Consider the following 22,133-nt stretch of genomic DNA (forward strand, 5'->3'; position numbering starts at 1 on the left):
TTTTGTCCCCATTTTGTGATAAAGACCAGAACGCACACACACACACACACACACACACACACACACACACACACACTTACAAGGCTGGCCTGCAGACTTCCAGATTAGATCATCTTTAATGAAGTTGCCCTGCCGCGTTTGGAGTGTCGCTTCTTGTAGAAAAAGTCATTATTGAGGAGCGGGAGATCGGAGGGAACACACGAACGAACACAAGATCGTAACACAGCCTCGGGGTCCTCCTCCTCCTACACACAAACACACAAACACACACACAAACGCATGCATCAGAGATTACGTGTAGGATTGATGGATGGGGCGACAGGTTGGATTATGATTTAATGAGGATGACTGCCATGTCTTGTGCCCAACTGCGTTGCGGTTGAGGGAGAAGAAAGTTCAGCTGTAGGACACGCTGGCAGCGCATGGAAACACAAAGACACACATTTGCCATGGAAATGTTTTCATTTCAGATGGCATGAAGTCGTCTTGTTGTCTTGCAGGCACCTTCGAAGCAATACAACCAAACAGTATTTCTGCCTTCTTCAAAAAATTTTTTTTTTTCAAAATGTCAATATGCTTTTAATGAAATGAATGTATTTATTGCATGTCTAAATGTTTTATAGGTATTTTTTTGTGTACATTACAACTGTGGATTTTTTTTATATACAATATATATATAAAAATATAAAATTTGTTTTATTATGATAAAAAAAAGTGATGTTGATAAGGTTTTTATTTTTTAAAAGGCAATGTGAAAATGTTGCAATTTGTTTTGTCACTATAATCCAAATCTTTCTCGCAATAAAGTCCAATTGCATAACACATTTCATGTGTATTTTGTCCACTGTTCGTGTAAAGGTGAATGAATTCACTGAATACCGAATGTATACTCTATACATTTAAATATGAACTACAATTACTTTTAATTACTTATAATTAAATTATTTACAATTATGATTTGATTTTTGTCAGTTGTCAAATATTTCCCCTATAAAAAAATTAGCTGCACAGGGTGGGAGAAATGACTTTGTGTCATTTTGCTTTTATGAATTACATGAAAAAATTGTATACCAATATATTAGCGTTGCAATGGTTAATTGATATCTAATGATTTTTTTTGTGTGATAATTGTTTAGAGACATTGTTTAATTTAAAATTTTCAAAATACTCCAAACTTCAGCCTGTGAAAGAAGGAAAAATTATGTATAATTTTTTTTAATTAGGGGTGTGAGGAGATGATTTTATAAAATTGTAATTAATCACATGACTTCAATAATTAACTCACAATTAATCACACATTTTACATCTCAATTTATATCAAAATGTATAATAAAGTGTACAATATTTTTTCCCCTAATTTTTCATATTCTTGTTAACATAAAAGTGGGAAGAAATTTTAACCTAATATTAATATGGCTGCATTTTTTATTCATTGAATCAGTAATTTCATAACAATTCATGAAAAAAATTAAAAATAGGCATAATGGCGTTTGTAAGACAGTGGTGACAGCTCAGTGCATTTTTCTTTTCATATTAAGGACTGACAAATTTTTTAAATGAAGTAATTTTCTGCACATTTAAAAAATTGTAAAATACAACCGAAGTTTTGCCTGTGAGCGGATTTGCCTCATTTAAGTGGGAGAATTTTAAATTAATTACATCATGTTGCGTCCGCCCGCCTCAACGAGGCGATCCATTACTCTGTCAGCCGCGGCGTAACCGGCCAACAGGTTTACACAAATACACACACACACATATGTCCTTTTCCATGGTGTTAAAAATCCCATTACTATTATTATTACTATTATCATTGTCAGCGGTGCGTAAGTAATCATCCAGATGCTAAACATGAATCAAACACATCGACAGATGACGTGAGAGGGGGAAAATTAGCAGGTGCAGCAAGTGATTAACACTCACGCTTGACTTTAAGTTACACGTACTCACTTCCTCCGAGTCCGACGCTGTGGATAATCTGGGCCAAGGAAGAAGCTATTACAGATTGGGTGAAGATCTGGAAAAAAGGTGCAGATGCGTGAATTTAGTCGCACATTTTGATGACATCAATGTAACACTCAAGTTAAGTATTTTTTTCTGTTCAAGCAGTATCATTTTAGCATCCATCTATTTTGTATATCACTTGTAGCAGGACAGATTTTTTTTTTTTTAACTGGGCCTACGGAAAAGCCATTCCAATTTTGGTGAGGATTTGGGATAAGTAGCAGATGTGGGAATTTAGTCGCACATTTTAATGGCATCAATGTAACACTCAAGTATCTTATTCTGGTCAAACAGTATCATTTTAGCATCCATCTATTTTGTATATCACTTGTAGCAGGACAGATTTATTTTTTTTTTTTAACTGGGCCTACGGAGAAGCCATTTCAATTTTGGTGAGGATTTGGGATAAGTAGCAGATGCGGGAATTTAGTCGCACATTTTAATGGCATCAATGTAACACTCAAGTTAAGTATTTTATTCTGGTCAAACAGTATAATTTTAGCATCCATCTATTTTGTATATCACTTGTAGCAGGACAGATTTTTTTTTAATTTTTTTTTATCTGGGCCTACGGAAAAGCCATTCCAATTTTGGTGAGGATTTGGGAAAAGGAGGAGATGCGGGAATTTAGTCGCACATTTTAATGGCATCAATGTAACACTCAAGTATCTTATTCTGTCAAACAGTATAATTTTACCATCCATCTATTTTGTATATCACTTGTAGCAGGACAGATTTTTTTAATTTTTTTTTTTATCTGGGCCTACGGAAAAGCCATTCCAATTTTGGTGAGGATTTGGGAAAAGGAGGAGATGCGGGAATTTAGTCGCACATTTTGATGACATCAATGTAACACTCAAGTTAAGTATTTTTTTCTGTTCAAACAGTATCATTTTAGCATCCATCTATTTTGTATATCACTTGTAGCAGGACAGGAAAAAAATGTGGGCCTACGAAGAAGCTATTCCACTTTTGGTGAGGATTTGGAAAAAAGGTGCCGATGCGTGAATTTAGTCACATATCTTAATGGCATCAAAGTAGCACTCAAGTTAAGAGTATCTTATTCTGGCCTCAATAATTTCACCATCCATTTTGTATATCGCTTATAGCAGGACAAATACAACAATAAATAAACACTGCTTATAAAGAAGCCATTCCAATTTTGGTGAGGATTTGGAAAAAGGTGAAGATGCGGGAGTTTGGTCGCACATTTTGATGACAGCGGTGGGACGTCGTACAAATTCCATAGTACAGATACCTTTTAAAAGTAATTGTAATCCCTTACTTCCCGACTGTGGGCGTACCTAAAATTGTGGCAGGGGTGGGTGTAGATCTAAATTTAAGACTCCACACGTGAAATGTCAAATGTCAAAAGGGTGTCTGGTGTCAGCCGGACTTGCTCCTGCCTGCTAATGTCAAAAGGCGACAAAGGGGCTCAATGCTCCGCTTTTCTGTTTTCACCAACCTGAACGTGTGTCTGTGTCTGCGCGTGTGCTCTTTAAATGCCGTGTATGTTTCCTCCCGCAGGAACGCGAGAGAGCGTGATGGTCCGAGTCGGAGTGGTGACACATTCTCCGTGTGTGTTTCATCCTTTTCGCCTGACTGACTGAAACGGCGTCGTTTCAATCCCATCGAGTGGACGATGGGACCCGAGAAGGGCAAAGGTGTTGACTGCCGAGTCATTTCATCTTGGTCAGCTGTCAACGCCGAGAGGAAGCCATTAGGAAGTGAGTGTGCGCGTGTGAGTGAGAGAGACAGAGAGACCAAAGCTAGAAAGTAAAGCGCAGACCTCCTCCAAGGCCAAACATCCCTTTGAATGAGCACCAAACCTTCATGGGTACCCACTTGCTACATAAACAGTACTTAGCAAATGTATTAGCGCAGCTCTCATACTATACTGACAGTAAGCTGCCATTTTGAACAAAAATGAGAAATTTCAAACTGAATTCACCTTTTAGGCTTCACAAATACGACCATCAAGCTGTTAGCGCGTTTCCGCTAAAAAGGCACCGAAACCACGCCCTGCTCATTTGTCAACCGTCAATCAAATATGACAAATCTTTCTTATGCCGACACATCCCGACATGTTTGAGCCACGAAAAGACATCTGTTTAAAACCTCCCAAGGCTGAAATTTATCTCACCAAGTTGGCGCTGGGCTTTTCACACCCTGACGAAAGGCGCTAGCCACCAGCTAGCTCACAAGCTAGCTCACAAGCTAGCCTGGAATTTATACGTAATTAAGTAATTTGCCGGATAGCCACTGATCTGGACGAAGATATTAATTCATTCACTGCCATTGACGGCTACAGATGTCAAAAATTTATTTTAACTATTCCTATTAGTTAACATTTTTCCCACTTTTGTTAACAAGAGTATGAAAATCTAGAAGTTTTGATTAATTGTAAGTTAACTAGTGAAGTCATGCGATTAAGTACGATTTAAAAAAAACAACTTAATTCTTAAGAATCTTTTCTTAAAAAAAAAGATTATTAAAAATCGGAAAAAATAATTATAAATTTTTTTTAAACCAAAAGATTATTAAAAATTAGGGGTGTCAGGTGATTAAAATTTGTAATCGTAATTAATCGCAGGACTTCACTAGTTAACTCGCGATTAATCACAAATTTTATATCTGTTCTAAATGTACAAAAAAAAAAAAATCTAGATTTTCATACGCTTGTTAAAAAAAGTGGAAAAAATGTTTAACTAATAGAAATAGTTCAAATGAATTTATGACGTCTATAGCCGTCAATGGCAGTGAAGGAGTTAAAATCAGGACATTTGAAGTGGTAGAAAACTATTAAATGCTATATCTCCATCATTTAGAACTAAATTGTTGTGGCACGTTTTTCAGTTATCGCCAAACGTGTACAATGTACAGAACTTCGAAGCAAATCTCTGAATACAATAGAATTTCCAATTGCTGGTGTAGAAACTATCACAGAAACCTTAAAAATTCTTATAAAAATGTTCATTTAGGGCAGCTGTGGCATACACCTTCTATTGGGTGCTAATAAATCTAAGAAGCACTTCAATTGGATTTTTTTTTTCCAATTGGAGTCATGCATTATTTAATAGGAAATTAAAAAGAAAAATGACTTTTGTCCGTTTGCGCAACAAATGTTATATTTCTTTTCTTGGCCCGGATTCCTCTCATTCATAATAGTTCTGAATGAGAACATAAGGAATTGATGATAATAATAATCATAATCAGCCATAAAACAGAAGGGGAACTTAACATCACTTCATCGTGTCAATTAGTGCTCACAGTGCGACCACTTTGAAAAAAGGAGCTTCTGCACAACGTCTGCAAGAGTTCACGACCTTTCAGAGTTTCCAGTCTGGCACATTCTCCAAAGACTGGCGATCCCTGAAAAGGATGCTTTCATGACTTCCTCGCCCTCTTATGTGTGTTTTTATTTAAAAAAAGATCCTCTCTAGTGAAGCCATGTCGCCACACCTTTTTTTTTTTTGTGGTCTAGTCAGCCCATAGATCAAGATGAGGTTCATTTACTAGCCGCTAAAGCATCATGCGCTGGTTTCCCGCCAATAAGAAAAAATAAAAGTCAAGTCAATTTGCGGCCCCAAATATTTGGCTCGCATGACCCCTGGGGGGTTCAGGAACCTCGGTTTGAGAATCACTGATGCGCTAACTTTTGGCTCTTTTTTTTTTTCATGAGAGTTAAAGTTGTTTGCGAGTGAGGGGGGGAAAGGAAGCGGTGGTGGTGGTGACCTTTCCATGTTGTGCGTCCTGGCAAGTCTACGGCGTCTCTTCCACCCTGCCTACACTCCCTACAAGTCAATGGAAAACATCTGCCTGCGAGCTCAGTGTGCCCAGTTCGGTTCAATCCAGTTCAGTTCGCTTTCCCATCTACCGCTCCCATCTCCTCCAGCGTCCAGAGCGCTCCCTCGCGCCCCGGCCTCCTTTTTTTTTTTAAAAGGTGGGGCCGGCCTGCAGCTGAAAACAAAGAAGAAGCGCATGAGAACGTGTTCTCAGCCACATGTGGAAGGCTTTTCCACTTTTCTCTCGCTTCCACTCGTCAGCTTTGCCCCAAAAAAAAAAAAAGCGGCTCCCTCGGTGACGCTTGCTTTGGCTTCTCACCGGTCGGACTTTTGACAAACTAAAAAAAACCTAGCAGCTATAACTATAATCATTTTGGCAATGCAGTGACATCACTCACAGGTTTGAAAACGGTGTTGTCGAACCATCGCGATAACTGTCGATCCCTAACCAAATCAAATCTGGAATCCTATCGTCAAACCTGAATCTCCAATCCTAATTGAACCCTAGCCTCTATCCATACGCCAATTTTAACCAAAGCCTAAACCTCAACCTTAGCTAATGCTAACCTACTCTAAACCTAAAGACTTTAGCTAAATCCTGAAGCCTATTTTAGGCTATATACCCCCCCCCCCCCAACCCAGATGTTAAAGTGAAAGTTATAATAATATGTTATATGTGACCTCACTAGTCTAAACATGACATTCTGATAAATATGACATTTTTGGAATAAGGGTAATGAAGCAAAAATCCAGCCGTTTTTATCCATCTCAGGGGGCGGCCATTTTGCCACTTGCTGTCGACTGAAGATGACATCAATGTAGCTCAGGGTCAGGCAACGACCAATCCTAGCTCACCTGTTTTCTGAAACTGAGCTGTGATGTTGTGTTGTAATTTTCACTCAAAATGGCCGCCCCCCTGAGATGGATAAAAACGGCTGGATTTGGCTGCTTAACTCATATTCCAGTAACACAATATAAACCACAATACCATATTTAGATCAGTGGGGCTGCATAGAACATATTATTGTCAAAAAACTTTCACACATTTTTTTTTGGGGGGGGGGGTTGACTTTCCCTTTAAAACTCAGGGCGGGTACTCAATTGAATGTTCACTGACTCAGATTCCACCGAATGTTGATCTTTGTGAGCTAGCTTAGCCGTAGCAATTGGTCTCACGTTTGCCAACCCTAACTGTAACTCAACCCTAATACTAACCCTAATCCACCGTAAAGAAAAACAACGAAAACAGGCAATTCTAAACATCCCTTGCTAGTGTTATTAAATCCTGGTGTCACAACCAACCAACTCTGATGAACACTTCCAGTAACCTCCTTCAGGGAGGTCATAACGGCTGTCGAAAATGACAAAACCTTTTTAGTGGAAGTAAGCCTCCAAAACTTATTTTTTTACCAGAAGAGGAGTTGAAGGTGTCACGGGTCAAGCGTAGGTGTGAGCGATCAGGCGATGGTGACATCAGACTTGTAAGTGGGTACGGCGTAAAGCAATAGGACACGTACACACAGGAAGTATTGCTTCATGAGCCGAGGGGGCGCCGGTACAAATAGTGTGGGCGTACACTGTGGCCACTACTTGTGTGTGTGTGTGTGTGTGTGCCAGTTGCAACTTCCTGCTTGCACGTTGACCAACATGCGGGCACCTCCAGTCCACCCATCCTGTCTTTCGCCTCACTCACTTCACACACTTGCCCGCCTGCTTGTCTGCAAAAACGTCGCTGCTGTTTTTGAAAAATATTATTATTTTTTTTTAAATACTGAGATTGCGATTTAATATCTGTTTATTGTTTTCAAGCTCTTTTTCCCCAAGAATGTCTCAACAAGCATAAGCAACAAATTAATCTGTATTACAATAAACAATACCAGATGTATTTAACATAAATGTTCTGGTTTTATAGGCAGAGGTGGCAAATCCAGGTCCAGAAAAAAAGTAAAAACCCCGCCACAGTTTGACTATAGCCCCATGTGCTAGCTAGCTAGTTAGCTCCCATGGTGCTCATTTACCTGCTATGGAGCTAGCTCGCTAGCACCTGGGGCTAAAGCCAAACTGTGGGATGCTATCTCCCATGGTGCTCGTTTACTTGATAGGGAGCTAGCTAGCTAGCTAGCTAGCTATCATCAATGGTTAAAGCCAAACTGTGGGATGCTATCTCCCATGGTGCTCGTTTACTTGATATGGAGCTAGCTAGCTAGCTAGCTATCATCAATGGTTAAAGCCAGACTGTGGCAGGGTTTTTACTTTCTGGACCTGGATTTGCCACTTAGGTTATGCTTACACTAAAATAAACAAAATGAAACATGTAATATGAAAGAGTGGTTAACTTACTAAACATTTGGACTTGCAGTCTTTTAAGCGTTCACTACAAGTTCACAAAACTCTACCAAAGAAGTGTGGCATAAACATAATCAGTAAATCATAAATCAGATGACAAAAATAATCAAAGAAATCTGTGGTTTTATCACTTCAACTTTTTATATTTCAATGATGCGTTTCCTGTTTCATAGACTTCTCAAGCACTGTTTATGTAAACACTACACGATACACAACACAATTTTATTTTATTTTTTTAATATATGGAGTATTTGTTGAGTGTGAGATAAAGAACGACACCAAGAATTGTGTAATGAAGTAAAAAATAAACTTCTAAAAAAATAATAAATAAATAAATAAAATTCTCAAAAGCAATTTGACTGTATTTCCTCTGTACAGCAAAACAAAAATAAATACTTTTAAAATCAAACCCGAAAGCTCATATCTGATATTAACAGAGACAAAAATGAAGGACTTTTTTGTTGTTGCTATTCTAATAATTAGTTTCAGTTTTATAACCACAAGATGTAGTTTCTGTTATCAGTTTAAAAAAAAAAGAAAAAGGAACAGTAGTTCCTTACTTTTCGACTTTCGTCAACTATTGCCGTTTCTACTTCTTACCTTTGACAACATGTCTGTATTTGTACGTTCTGCTGGAAAGTCGCTTCTGCGTACAAGCGCTTCAGTGCACAAGCTCAACCTCGCAAAGTCTCTTCCAGTAATCGGGGCGCATCCAGAAGCCCGCACGTTGACAAACAGACTTCTTTTTTTGGACGTCACCAATTCGTCATGAGCAGATACTGGAAGCGAGAAGGGAGACGTACTTCAACAAAGCCAAAACAAACCTTTTACTGGATCTTATCCCTTGTGTGTGTGTGTGTGTGTGTGTTTTAATGGGAATACTAAAAAATTTATTATATATATATAATGAATTCCAGCCTCATTATGATGTCATACAACTTGCATAATTCAATTCAAATTGTTTGTTTTACCTCACATTGGCTAGTTGTAGTGAAAAAAGTGCTATCAAAAAGCATTTAATGTTATTTATGTCAAGTAATCTCACAAACAAATCCAATTTTATGCAAATTAACTTGTAATATCAGAGAAAATATAATCCAGCATATTTTTGCTATTTTTGTTTGTTTCCGAGTATTACAACACAAATTAATTGATTCAAGTTGTAGTGTGTTCAAAAATCTTTTTATGTCAATGAACAAAAAAAAATCGACTTCACTATAGTTCTATTTCATGTACATAAATTGTAGAAGAAGGAAAAAGTTGTAATTTTTATAAAGCGTCAAAATTCATGAGGTTATAATGATTAAAGTGTTAAATTAAACATTTTGAAAAATAAGGTGTAATTGTATGCAAATCTGAGATAAATAATGTAAACAAAAAACTGCAATTTTATGAAAAAAGTCAGAATTTTTACAAGGATAAAGTCATAATATTATAAAAAAAAAATGTTGCTTTACAAGAATAAATCCTGTCGTTTTTTCTATTTTTGCGAATAATCCTTTGTATTTATGAATAATGTGTGGATAGAAAACCTTTAACTGTAATTAGCAAATATGCAAGGAAGTGAAGTTCAGAGGCCAATTGATGACCTTTGTGCGTCTGTCAATTCAAACACAAGTGTGTGTGTGTGTGTGTGTGTGTGTGTGTGTGTTGGTTCGTGGGTGTCAACCTTGTGGAAGTTTATCACACTGAGCAAGACTTCATGCGAATGAAAAATGTGTGATTCACAACATGTGAAGGTGAGACTGAAGCATTTTTGTTCCTGGAACAACAAAAATAAAAGTCAAATACTTTAAAGCCGCCTGACGGACGGTAACGGAGAAGGAGAAGGGAGGTGTTCCATTTCCACATTTTCCCTCTTTGTCATCACTGGTAGCCTTACGTGGCGGCATGACAAGAAACAAAACATATCCAGGACTGAGAAATGACATTTTGGAGCCTCTGAGTGATGAAAGGGCTGACTTGGAGACAGTCACAAGAAGGAGTCATGCCATATCAGTGGCACGTCACGATTCATACTCAACTCCAAGCCTAAAGTCAGCCCTAACTTTCTAGCAACGCAACAGCTCCAATTGAATTTATAATTTATAAGTCATGGCTCATGGGTCTTTATCTCCAGCGCATGATCTCTGCTATATAAAATGGATGACTTGGAATTACAACTCACTGTTAATCGCTATATTCGTGACTGAGGTGTTTTGATTATCACACAAACCTGGCTGAATATTCAATACTAACATGTAGCCAGCTAGTTGGCCACCATCGTTAAAAAATTGGGAGGCATAAATATATATATATATATATATATATATATATATATATATATATATATATATATATATATTAGGGGTGTTAGAAAAAATCGATTTGGCAATAAACTGCGATATTACAGCACGCAATTCTCGAATTGATTTTTAAACATAAATTTTTTATGGGAATATTCAACAAAATGTCTTACTTAGGGTTAGGATTCACACATTAAGCACGGAAGAATGTTATATTAATGGGCCATTAAGCCTTAATAATTGATTTCAGTGCTGTTCAAACATGAAACAGACTGCAACCTGTTTGGTAAATGCGGTGGCTCAGTTAAAAGCCTGCATTTTCAGATAAATACATTTTCATACAAATCTTACATGTACAAGTTTACTGATTAGTATTTTCTAAATTTGAGTTAAAAAAAAAATCGCAATAATCAATTTATAGATTCGTATCGGGATTAATCGGTATCGAATCGAATCGGGACCTATGAATCGTGATACAAATCGAATCGCCAGGTACTATATATATATATATATATATATATATATATATATATATATATATATATATATATATATATATATATATATATATATATATATATATATACAGTATATGTATATATATATATATATATATATATATATATATATATATATATAGTCATGTTCAAATCTCACCTCAGCCAACCTCATGAACTAATTTTAAACCCAAGCTTAAACCAAGCTATCTCTTTTTTTTGTATACCTCCAATGTACCAAGTTTATTTTTTGTTTGTGTCTGTATTTATATGTTATTGTAATGAGGTGAGCTCAATCTTATAAACACTGAGTTTTCTTAAGTCAGATTAGATTCACTTTGATGTGATATTTTCTTCCCTACTCCAAACCCAAGCCTCCGTTTGGAAAAGTCATTGCACATATGGAACTAAGCACTTGTGGCTTTTTCATAAACACTAATAGGAAAGGACGATTGTGTAATCCATTTGTAGATTAGGAGCCCATTAGCCTCAGTGGATGCGCTGCTGTTTGGATGAAGCGTAAACACAAAGACAGAGATGGTCCTGTATGTTCTCCCTCCTGATAACTCACAACACAGGCCGGGTGTGCGTTTTGTGTGTGTGCCCTCCACTGGCATCACATTATCTATTTCCTGAGTGTACCAGCTGCAAAATCTCCCCCCCGCTCTCGCGCTTCTCTGGCGTTCCCACGATCTCACTGCGAAGTGTTTCTGTGCTGAGTCACGAGCGCGGTGCCCCCATCTGCTGTAAATATTCGGACTGCTATCGAGAGGACGCCGCAAAGTGGAAAACAGGCAACGTTTGGGCAAATTGCGCAGATGTGCCGTGCTTAATAAAGTTTTCATATTCTTGTTAGCATAAAAGTGGAGAAAAAAAAAGAAATATGACTGCATCTTTTAGTCGATGATACAATAGTTTCATAATCATTCATAAAATTGAGTTAAAATTAAAAAGCAGAGTGTGATAACGATTTGTGTTGAGGTCATTTTTCTGCCACTAGATGGCATAGTTGCTTTTGTAAGACCACTCTCCACAAATATAGGCATCCATCCATCCATCCATTTTCTTAGCCGCTTTTCCTCACAAGGGTCGCCGGGGGTGCTGGAGCCTATCCCAGCTGGCTTCGGGCAGTAGGCGGGGTACACCCTGAACTGGTTGCCAGCCAATCGCAGCACAAATATAGGCATTATTATTAAATGTATTACTGCAAAATTTTGATGTGGGCATGTCTGCTGCGTTATGACTGCAATTCTCCCACGACAAGCTTTCCATTAATCGCGTGTTAAAAAAAAAAATGGCTGGGTTAAAGGAATTTTGAATTAACGCACTCATTTTGACACCCCTAAATATCAAGGATGGTTTATTTTCAAGGGCAACGATTCCATTCAACTCGATTCAGTGGGATTACGATTCCATCCGAGATATGATACGGCTCATTTTGCCAGTAGGTTATTATTGTAAATGTGACATTTCCCACATATATCTCTCAAAAGATGATTCGATATGTACCTCGATATATTTCGATGATTTGGTTCGATTCGCACATTTTTAAAATCACAACCGATTTCCAGTTTAAACTGTTTTTGTTTTTATTAGGAAAAAAAAAAAAAAAAAGATGTTTCTGTTTTCCTTCGTATACGAAAACCGATTTGAATTGTTTTTGATTCAACCAAACTGAATCGAATTGTATCCCACCCCATGTATTGAGGTACGTATTGCATTCAGCAATATCAAAAAATCACTACATCCTACTTGAGTCCAGCTCGAGGACGGACAACAGTGGACATCTTCAACCCGCTCTGCCCCAGTTTATTGGCAGCCGCCCGACTTTCCGTGCCGAAAGTCACGTCGCAAAGCGAGAGAGAGAGAGAGAGAGCGACTGGGGTTTCGTAGGCAGGGGTGAGAGGGGAGGATGCGATTAGGAAGGAGTAGGCTGGGGGGGGGGGGCACAAAGAGGAGGACACAGGAAGTGGGGATAGATGAAGAGCCAGGAGACAATGTGATGCACTGGGGTGCTGAACCAGTGTGGGAGGAGGAATGGGAAGGGGGGGGGGGCAAGCAGAGGAGCCCTGATGGGATTGGAGGAGGGAGGGGTGGGGGGTGGGGGGGGGGGTAAGGAGCAACAGGGTGTGTGCATCTGGCACAAGGAGGCAGGAGAAAGATAGCGTGGGCCAGGCTGGCCGGACGCGAGTGTTTGTGTTTGATTGAAGAGGGATGTGAGACGAAGACCCCTTGCTGGCTCACTGTTACTGGAATGCTGCCACATGAAAGATGGTCACCGACACACACACACACACACACACACACATTTACACACAGATTTGTGCAGTGAGAGCGGAACACCACCAGAAAGGAAGCGGCTGGTTAGGAAAAGATGCTGGGGGCGTGCGTTGAGCGGAAGGCAATCTTGATCTGCGAGCCGTCTGCTGATTTTTGCTCATTAAAATCGAATAATGTGCAAACAAACTTTTAATATCACGGACCTACTACTGCTAGTTAGGTAGTATGTGGGAATAACTAGAGTTTTAACTAGCATTTAGCATTCACACTTGAGTTTCACTTGGCAGCTTATTCCATTGGCGTGCAGCATAACAACTAAATGCTGCTTCACCATGTTTGCTTTGAACTCTGCGTGTACAGATTTTTGGGCTTATATACAATTAGCATTTATTTACATATTTATGAGCTAAACTTTTAAGTGATTTACAGACCAGTAGCAGAACCTGGGGCTATTTTTGACCCCATTTTTTTTGTGGTTAAAAATAATACACATTTTCCAGATAACGTCCGAGATAACAGTTCCAGCGGAGTTGTTGCTTTGTTTACATCCAGTACCTTGAATGTGGGTCGTGTGCGTAAGGGCGAAGGAGGAAGTGAAGGCAAAAAAGACGAGGAACTAACAAGCTGCCATGACGCTTCCTCACAAACGACGACGATAACGGCCGTCTTGTTTTTTTGCGAGGTGACGCGAGTGTCAAGGCCGCAGCCATCGGCCAAAACAGGAAGAACCTCGGCTCACCCTGTCAGCGCTTGTTTGTGCGCTACCGTGGACCGGCGTGCCCGGGGGGCAAGAGGGCGGACGGACTGATAGGCACGACGCCTCCGATGGGTTCTGATCGCCACCGAAAGGAGACATATTGCGGAAGTATGTGTAGGCGGTTATCAGTATAGATGTGCTTAAAAATAACACTGATTTTACTACCAACATTTTCTAACAACAAGAAGAAAATTTGTCTGGCAACAAAAAGCAAAAAAATCTAATGAAAAAAACTCATACTTTGGGGTCCTCAAAAGTCAAAACAAAATCAATGCAGCTCTGCTTACCTTTTGGGCACATGACGGTGCATCTACATGATACTATTTCAGACAGCGTTTGTATGGCAACCAGACTACAGTTATCACATGAAAATGGCTTTTCATCTTCACCCAAAAATCAGTGTGGGGGTGGTTATTATGTAAATTAGTAGGGGTGGGAATCTTTGAATGTCTCACGATTCGATTCCGATTTTTGGGTCTGCGATTTGATTCAGAATCGATTTTCGATTGGGAACGATTTTTGATTCAAAATGATTTGATTGACAATAATTTCTGCTTCAATCTATAGATGTGCGAGGAATTGTAATTAACTACTCCAGTCTGACACGCTAATGCTAATTAGCGCGATACTCGCACTTTTATCACTCAAAAGAACGGCTCCACGCTGACAAAAAAAACTTTTATTGGAATAACGTGATCGTGACTTTTTCCTTCTACTCTCTAATGTGGCTACAACTTAACAGTGTATCAGACCGCGTGGAACCACACTGCCCCTCAGTGGCCAAACCGGGTGCAACATGAACAGCGCTCCACATAAAGGCACACACAGACAAAGGCAAGACAGTATAAAATAATTTAAATCAAATCGATTTTGGGACATTTAAAATCGATTCTGAATCGTACTAAATGAGAATCGCGATTCTTATGAAAATTAATTTTTCGGGCACACCCCTATAAATGAGCCCTTCTGTTGCATAACAACGTGGCGAAATTTACCGTCCATTGCCATTAAAGTCAATCTGATTTTCATAGGGCTCATAATGTCAATCAAGGCTGGCAATCGAATAATTTTTTCGCTGACCGGCCAACCCAACAACCCCCCCCCCCCCCCCACAAACCGCGGCCCGCGGGCCAAATACGGCCCGTTATGCGTTTCAATCCGGCCCGCCGAATTTATCCAATAAGGCTAGAAAAAAATTCAAAATCTTTTTTTTTCTATTTTCTTTTTCTCCAGCTCAGTGGCTGAGTGGTTAGAGTGTCCGCCCTGAGACTGGGAGGTCGTGGGTTCAATTCCCGGCCGGGTCATACCAAAGACTATAAAAATGGGACCGATTGCCACTCTGCTTGACACTCAGCATGTCAAAAATGGGTGGGCCAATGGAAAAAAAATTCTTTAACTTTACGCCTTGAATTGAAATCTATTAATAATAGATGCAGTCACCCGGTTTGACAGATCACAGTGTATGTGCTATTATAATCTATTTACATTTCTCCTCCCACTTTGCCAAATAGTGTGTAAATGCCGCATCTTGCATATTCATTGAGGCAAACGTACTACCTGGATTAGGGCTATTTTATAATAATAGTAATAATAATAATAATACATTTCATTTAAAAACAGCACCTTTCAGAACACAAGGTCACTTTATAAAGCATAAAAACACAGCAAAAGTTGAGCTAAAACAATAAAAATGAAGCTATTGGAAAAGCTGTTTTAAATATGTGAATTTTGCACATTTGAAAAACGCAGTCCTAAGTGCACATAATAAGTAAATTGGGTTGTACATTTATCTGTGTGTTTTTACTGTGCTATGAGGTCCAAATGCTCCTGGTCCGGCCCATCTGTCAAAATTTCAAACCCATTGTGGCCCGCAAGTCAAAAAGTTTGCCCACCCCTGCTCTAAGCCCTCCACGGGGTCACTTCCTGTGTCACTATCGCCATAGAGACGACATTTGCAAAGTGAGTATAGTACAGGAGCTCTGAAACATTGTGCTCTTCCTTATGGCACTCCAGAGGCCACATGGACACACACACACCTTCACCGGGAACGTCCAGTGTGTGTGTGTGTGTGTGTGTGTGTGTGTGTGTGTGTGTGTGATGGGGGAGGGACCTGTGGTGGGGGTTTGGGGTCTATTGTTTCAGAATAGACGTGTCGGGAGGAGGAGGTTGAGTGAGGGAAAGTCAAGGGGAGGCTAAATTTAGCATCTCCGCTCAAGTATTTGAAATATTCTTACAAGCTCACGTACGCTCCTTTGTTACTTCATAAGCAAGAATGATGTCATCGTGCCAACGAGACCGAAAAATAATACTACGACATGATTCTGTACTTGCGTGCACGTGCTAAGACGCCGCACAATGGCGTGGAGAGCAACTCAAACGGAGTTCAATCTACATGCGCAATTTGCGTTTGGGGTCACTTCCTGCTGACTGTACAGCCGTGACCCGCCGTCATCCGCCGTCATGGGCGCACACGCGCACACACATGCAACACGAGCACGCCTTGAACGCTGCGCGGCACTTCCTGTCAGACATCAACAGCCTCTCAGCAGAGTGTGATCTGTCTCCTCAACATCCCTAATGTACAACACACCTTAGGGGGACAAACTCCCCCCCCCTCGCCTTTCTCGGTCATCTTTACTGCCCCCCCCCCCGGATCACCTCTAGTGGTCCCATGGTGAGTTTCAGTGCGTGTCAATAGCTTTTAGCATTCACGGCTCTCAGCTGAAGCTTTTTTTTCCATGTAATGTACATTAAAATTATTTTGCTATTGCGGGGAGGGGGGTTACAGCATATATGGGGCCCCCGAACACCAATAACTTTTACTAGGTTGTAAACATACCCTTAGAGGCCCTCAGAGAACATATAAAATTGCCCCCTGGGGATTTTTGCTGTCCCTCAGAAAGATTCACTAGCCTCTCGTTGGGGTTTATTAGTAGATTAAAGAGATTTGTTGGACTTGACCAGCCCGAGTGGCCCCATGTTGGAATTGATTGCTCCTAGATTGGCCCCAGGAAGTTTTCCAGTGACATTTGATCACTGCTGCTTGGGTTATTTGAGCACCCATGTGAGTTTTGCCAGCCTGCACTGATGGTCCCATGTTGTATCTAGGTTGGGCCTCAACAAACGTTAGGGCCCTTAGTAGGCCTCAATTAGCCCCAGGAAGTTCCCCACTGAGAATTGTTTGCCCCTGATGGAGTTCTCTGAGCACCCATGAGAGCTTAGCCAGCACCTGGTGGGCTTTGATGGTTCCATCTTATTTTTTCTGGTTCTTATCTTTAAACTTAAACTTTAGGACCCCAAGTAGGCCTTGATCAACCCTAAGAGGTTCCCCACTGAGAATTGTTCGCTTTTGCTGGGGTTGTCCAAGCCCAGGTGAGAGCTTCACCAGTCTCTGGTGACCATTGACGGTCCCATGTTGGTTTTGCAGGCTCCTATATTGGGCCCCAGCAAACCGTAGGGCCCCTCATGGCTTTGTTCAGCACCAGGAAGTTCCTCAGGGAGATTTCTTCACCCTCATGCGAGATTTTCCAGACCCAGGGGGGCCATTGAAGGCCCCATGTTGGTATTCCTTGCACCTAGATTGGGCCCTAACATACTTTAGGGCCCCTAGTGAGCTTTAATTGGCCCCAGGGAGTTTCCCAGTAAGATTGATCTATCTCTGCTGAGCTTTGCATAATCCCTAAGAAGATATCCCTTGTTCTGAGTGAACCCAAGTGACCTACTCGGGGAGCGTTGCATTATTTGTATTATTTACACCCTCGTTGATCACAAACCATTCATTAAAGCAGTTCCAAAATAACACAGCGGCGTTCATATGAGAGTTATTTACGACCTCTTGGTGATGAATTCCATTGAAAATAACAGCAACAAGGCAGGCTGGAAAGATTCACGCATACGCACACACACTTCCTCACCCATAGGCGATAAATACAAAACTTATTAGATATGTTGCTGAATTACAAGCAGTGCAAAAGTTCATTTAATAATCGCTTGAACTCCTCTCGAGGGTCTCTCTTGACTTTTCTCTCTCCGCGTGTGCTGCATGTATGTGGCATGTGCGTGCATGCATCTGGTTTACCTATCAGCGCTACAGTTTGGTCCGCGCGACCTCTCAAGGGGCTGTGACGTGCTTCCAGCCATTGCTTCACTCGCCCGAGGCTGATGTCACTCAGGGGTTGAGGCGTCTGGGTCAGGGGATGAGGGGCTGCAAATAGATTAGGTTAGCTTTTCAAATCAGCCTTTTTTTTTTTTTTTGGGAAATAAATGAACCACGTAGCCTCCTCGCGCGGCCTTAGCGCACGCCGTGGTGGCGTGTTTACAGTCGAGTCTTATTAACACTGGTGTTAAACAGCATGGGGCTTCGTCCTGCAGGCAGGTATAAAAACGAAAGTGGGCCTGATGGCACTAAAAAGATCGACATCCATCTCCCTTTTTAAAAGCGGGATGTGGTAAAGAATAACCCCGAGGAGAGAGGTCATTAACACTTATTGCTTTTATTGGGCAGAGCGTTAAAAAGGAGGAATGAGATTTTTGAAGCCAAACCTCTGAAGTTGAACACGATTTATTTGACTTCCGTTTCAATGCAGGCTCCCTCAAATAGTGGGGAAGGCAGCGGCAGGGAATGGGCTGTTTTTTTAAATATTTTTTTTTACAGTATGTGGTAGTGGTGCTCTGATTTAATTTAAAATAACAAATAAAAATGCACAAAAACACATTAAAAGTGGTACCAAAATCAATGTAATGTAAAGGACAGGTGTGGATGCATTTATATTGAAGAGTAAAAATAATAATAAATATATTTTTTTTTGTTTATGTTTTTTTATGGAATAATATTTGTCAATTTTTCAGGGTTTTTTTCTTCTATTTTTCTGAATGTATTTTTTTCCTGACTAATTAATTATGCAGTTTTCTAACTAGTTTTTTTCTGCTTTTCTTAATATTTTTTTCTGTTTCTTGGAATAATTTTTGTCTTCTGTTTTTTTTAAAACAAATTTTCTACGGCATCAATTTTTGACAGCCAAGTCCCTCTACCTCATGAATAGCAGGTGTCCACTGTACCTCAAAGTTAAATACAACTGAACTGTACTTCATAAAATGTAGTCTACTGAAATGAAAAAGATCGATAATAAAATAATTATAATTATTAAATTAATAAAAGAAGGACATTTTGTGCACCCCCCATCTCTCCGACGCAACCATAAATAGTATCAATTATCTATAAAACTCTTATGAGAACATCTCCACATGACATTGTATCTTTATTAACATTAAAGAAAACAAACAAGAAATAAATTTACAACAATTTACAACAAAGAATAACTTTATTATTAAGATTGCTTTTTTTAAAACTTACTTTTTAGGAATGCGACATTTTATTCTAAAATATTGGCCTTGGTAAAAAATTGTTTTCAGTTTTTCCATAAAACATGAAAAACTGAACCAAATACTGATTAAATGTATTAAACATTTCATTTCGGGAGTAGAATTGATAAGGATGAAGCTGATTTTAGCAGAGGTGGCTAGTACAAGATAAATCAATATTTTTGGTCAAAATATGACTATATTTTCAGAGGGTGATGACATGATTTTGGTACCTGAAGAGTTTTTTTTGGGGGGGCGGAACCATTTGCTTTAGATGCTCACTGAGCTTAAGTCCGGCAAAATGTACCGACGTCACACACAGTGATGGTTTAAACTCCAAATTGTTCCACTTTGGCGGTTCCGCTGAATTCTGTCCATCATCCAAATTGCGTAACGTGTCTTATTGCACACAATCGTTGCTCATCATGAAGCATTCATCCGCACTACAACCGCCACGGCGGTGCCCTGCGCTTTCACAACACTAACGAGGAGTTGCCCTGCAAGTTCAGCATTGCACAAGCATATGTGTGTGTGTGTGTGTGTGCGGTGTGCATTTACATGTGTGTAATGAGAACCAAATGGCGGGGTGTGTGACCGCATGGTTTCGCTCCCCTATCTCTAATCAGACAGGCCCCCGGGAGAACGGTGCGAGCGTGGGCCCGGCACATAAATCAAGCCTGCTGCCCACCGAGTGCAAAACGCATGTTCTGGAATCTTGTTGTTTTTTTGCAACAGGGCCATTTTGCGCTCGTGTAGTGATTAAAAGTGTGAAAAGTGCTGTGAAGCTGGTGAAACATTGAATTATCCCCTGCTGGCTCTCCAGGGAGTTGCAAAGTGGGGGCGGCTGTTCTGGCCGGGTAGGTGGTCTCTAATGAGAAGGCCAGGTATGGGAATAAGTCACGCTCGCCTCCTTTTGCGTTTAACAATCCACATTGTCAATTTGTTGCCATTCGGACCCGTCCGCTCCTCTTCCTCCTCTCGTCTTCCCGTCGGAGGTGGCCGAGCCCCGTCCTCCAGCGTTCCTTCGCCTCCCTGTTGCCTCCGCGTCCACATCTGGACAGGCAGCTGGGGCTGGCTGGGGTTCAGTGGGGCGCGGAGGGGAGGGGGCGGCGGCTATCAATTGCAAAGCCCAGGGCACGGATGAAAAAAAATGATGCAAAACGGGAACTGCTAAAAAAAAAGTTTGAAGCAGTCGGGAGGGAAGGTGCGTGAGAGGGCAAACATTTCGCAAGCTGATTCCCACATCTTCAATTCACGGGGGCCCAACAGTAGACGATAGACATGTACACTTACCTTCATCCACTTCATTGAGCAAGGAAGGAAAGAGGGATGGAAGGATGAAAAATACTATAAAAAAGGAAGGAAAGAAGGACTGAAGGAAAGAAGGAAGGATGCGTGGAAGGTAAGAAGGAAGGAAGGAATGAGATCGATAGGAGGGAAGAATGGAGGAAGGCATGTTGGAATGAAGGAAGGAAACAAGGCTTTATGAAAGGAAGGAATGAAAGAATGCATGAAGGAAGGAAGGAAGGATTAAAGAATCCAAGAAAGGGAGGAAAGTAGGAAGGAAAGAAAGGAGGGAAAAGCATAGTATAAAAGGAAGGAAGGAAAGAAGGACGTACGAAAGGTAGGAAGGAGGTTCGTGGACAAACACAAGGATGTGTGAATGAAGGAAGGAAGGAACCAGATGAAAGAAAATAAGAGATGACTATGTTGGAAGGAAGGAACGTGAAAGAAAGAAAAATGAAAGAAAAAAGGAAAGGAAAGAAGGACTGAAGGAAAGAAGGAAGGATGCGTGGAAGGTAAGAAGGAAGGAAGGAAGGAATGAGATCGATAGGAGGGAAGAATGGAGGAAGGAATGAAAGAATGCATGAAGGAAGGTAGGAAGGATTAAAGAATCCAAGAAAGGGAGGAAAGTAGGAAGGAAAGAAAGAAGGGAAAAGCATAGTATAAAAGGAAGGAAGGAAAGAAGGACGTACGAAAGGTAGGAAGGAGGTTCGTGGACAAACACAAGGATGTGTGAATGAAGGAAGGAAGGAACCAGATGAAAGAAAATAAGAGATGACTATGTTGGAAGGAAGGAACGTGAAAGAAAGAAAAATGAAAGAAAAAAGGAAAGGAAAGAAGGACTGAAGGAAAGAAGGAAGGATGCGTGGAAGGTAAGAAGGAAGGAAGGAAGGAATGAGATCGATAGGAGGGAAGAATGGAGGAAGGAATGAAAGAATGCATGAAGGAAGGTAGGAAGGATTAAAGAATCCAAGAAAGGGAGGAAAGTAGGAAGGAAAGAAAGAAGGGAAAAGCATAGTATAAAAGGAAGGAAGGAAAGAAGGATGTACGAAAGGTAGGAAGGAGGTTCGTGGACAAACACAAGGATCTGTGAATGAAGGTAGGAAGGAACCAGATGAAAGAAAATAAGAGGTGACTATGTTGGAAGGAAGGAACGTGAAAGAAAGAAAAAAGAAAGAAAAAAGGAAAGGAAAGAAAGAAAGAAGAAAAGAGATGGGTGAAGAAAATAAAAGGATGACTGTTAGAAAGAATGAAAGAAAGAGGAAAGAAGGAAGGAAGGAAGCAACGAGGCAAGGAGGGAAACGATAGTAGAGTGAGGAAGGAGGGAAGATGAATGGAAGGAAGGGAACAAGCAAAGGGAATGAGCACTGTAGGACAGGCGGGAAGAAGAGAAACAAGGATGTATGAAAGGAAGGAAGGGACGAAGGAAGGAAAGTTGATAGGAAGTCGGATGAAAGGAAATAGAGGGAGTGTGCGAAGGAATGAATGAATCAAAGATGAAAAGAAGGAAGATTTGAGGCAAGCAAGGAAGGAAGGA

General features: G+C 40.4%; 1 protein-coding gene across 1 annotated transcript in view; it reads right to left on the reverse strand.

Annotated features, from left to right (window-relative positions):
• Positions 1 to 1,933: 1,933 nt before the first annotated feature.
• Positions 1,934 to 22,133, reverse strand: part of LOC144051724 (uncharacterized) — a 37,468-nt gene continuing 17,268 nt past the window's right edge. The window contains exons 4-5 of the mRNA XM_077565093.1: positions 8,733 to 8,911; positions 1,934 to 2,014 (exon numbers count right to left, since the gene is read on the reverse strand). Of these exons, the coding sequence (XP_077421219.1) occupies positions 1,934 to 2,014; positions 8,733 to 8,911 (260 nt within the window). The remainder of the gene's footprint in view (positions 2,015 to 8,732; positions 8,912 to 22,133) is intronic.

The sequence above is a fragment of the Vanacampus margaritifer genome, chromosome 5 (assembly GCF_051991255.1).
Source record: "Vanacampus margaritifer isolate UIUO_Vmar chromosome 5, RoL_Vmar_1.0, whole genome shotgun sequence".
Lineage (NCBI taxonomy): Eukaryota > Metazoa > Chordata > Actinopteri > Syngnathiformes > Syngnathidae > Vanacampus > Vanacampus margaritifer.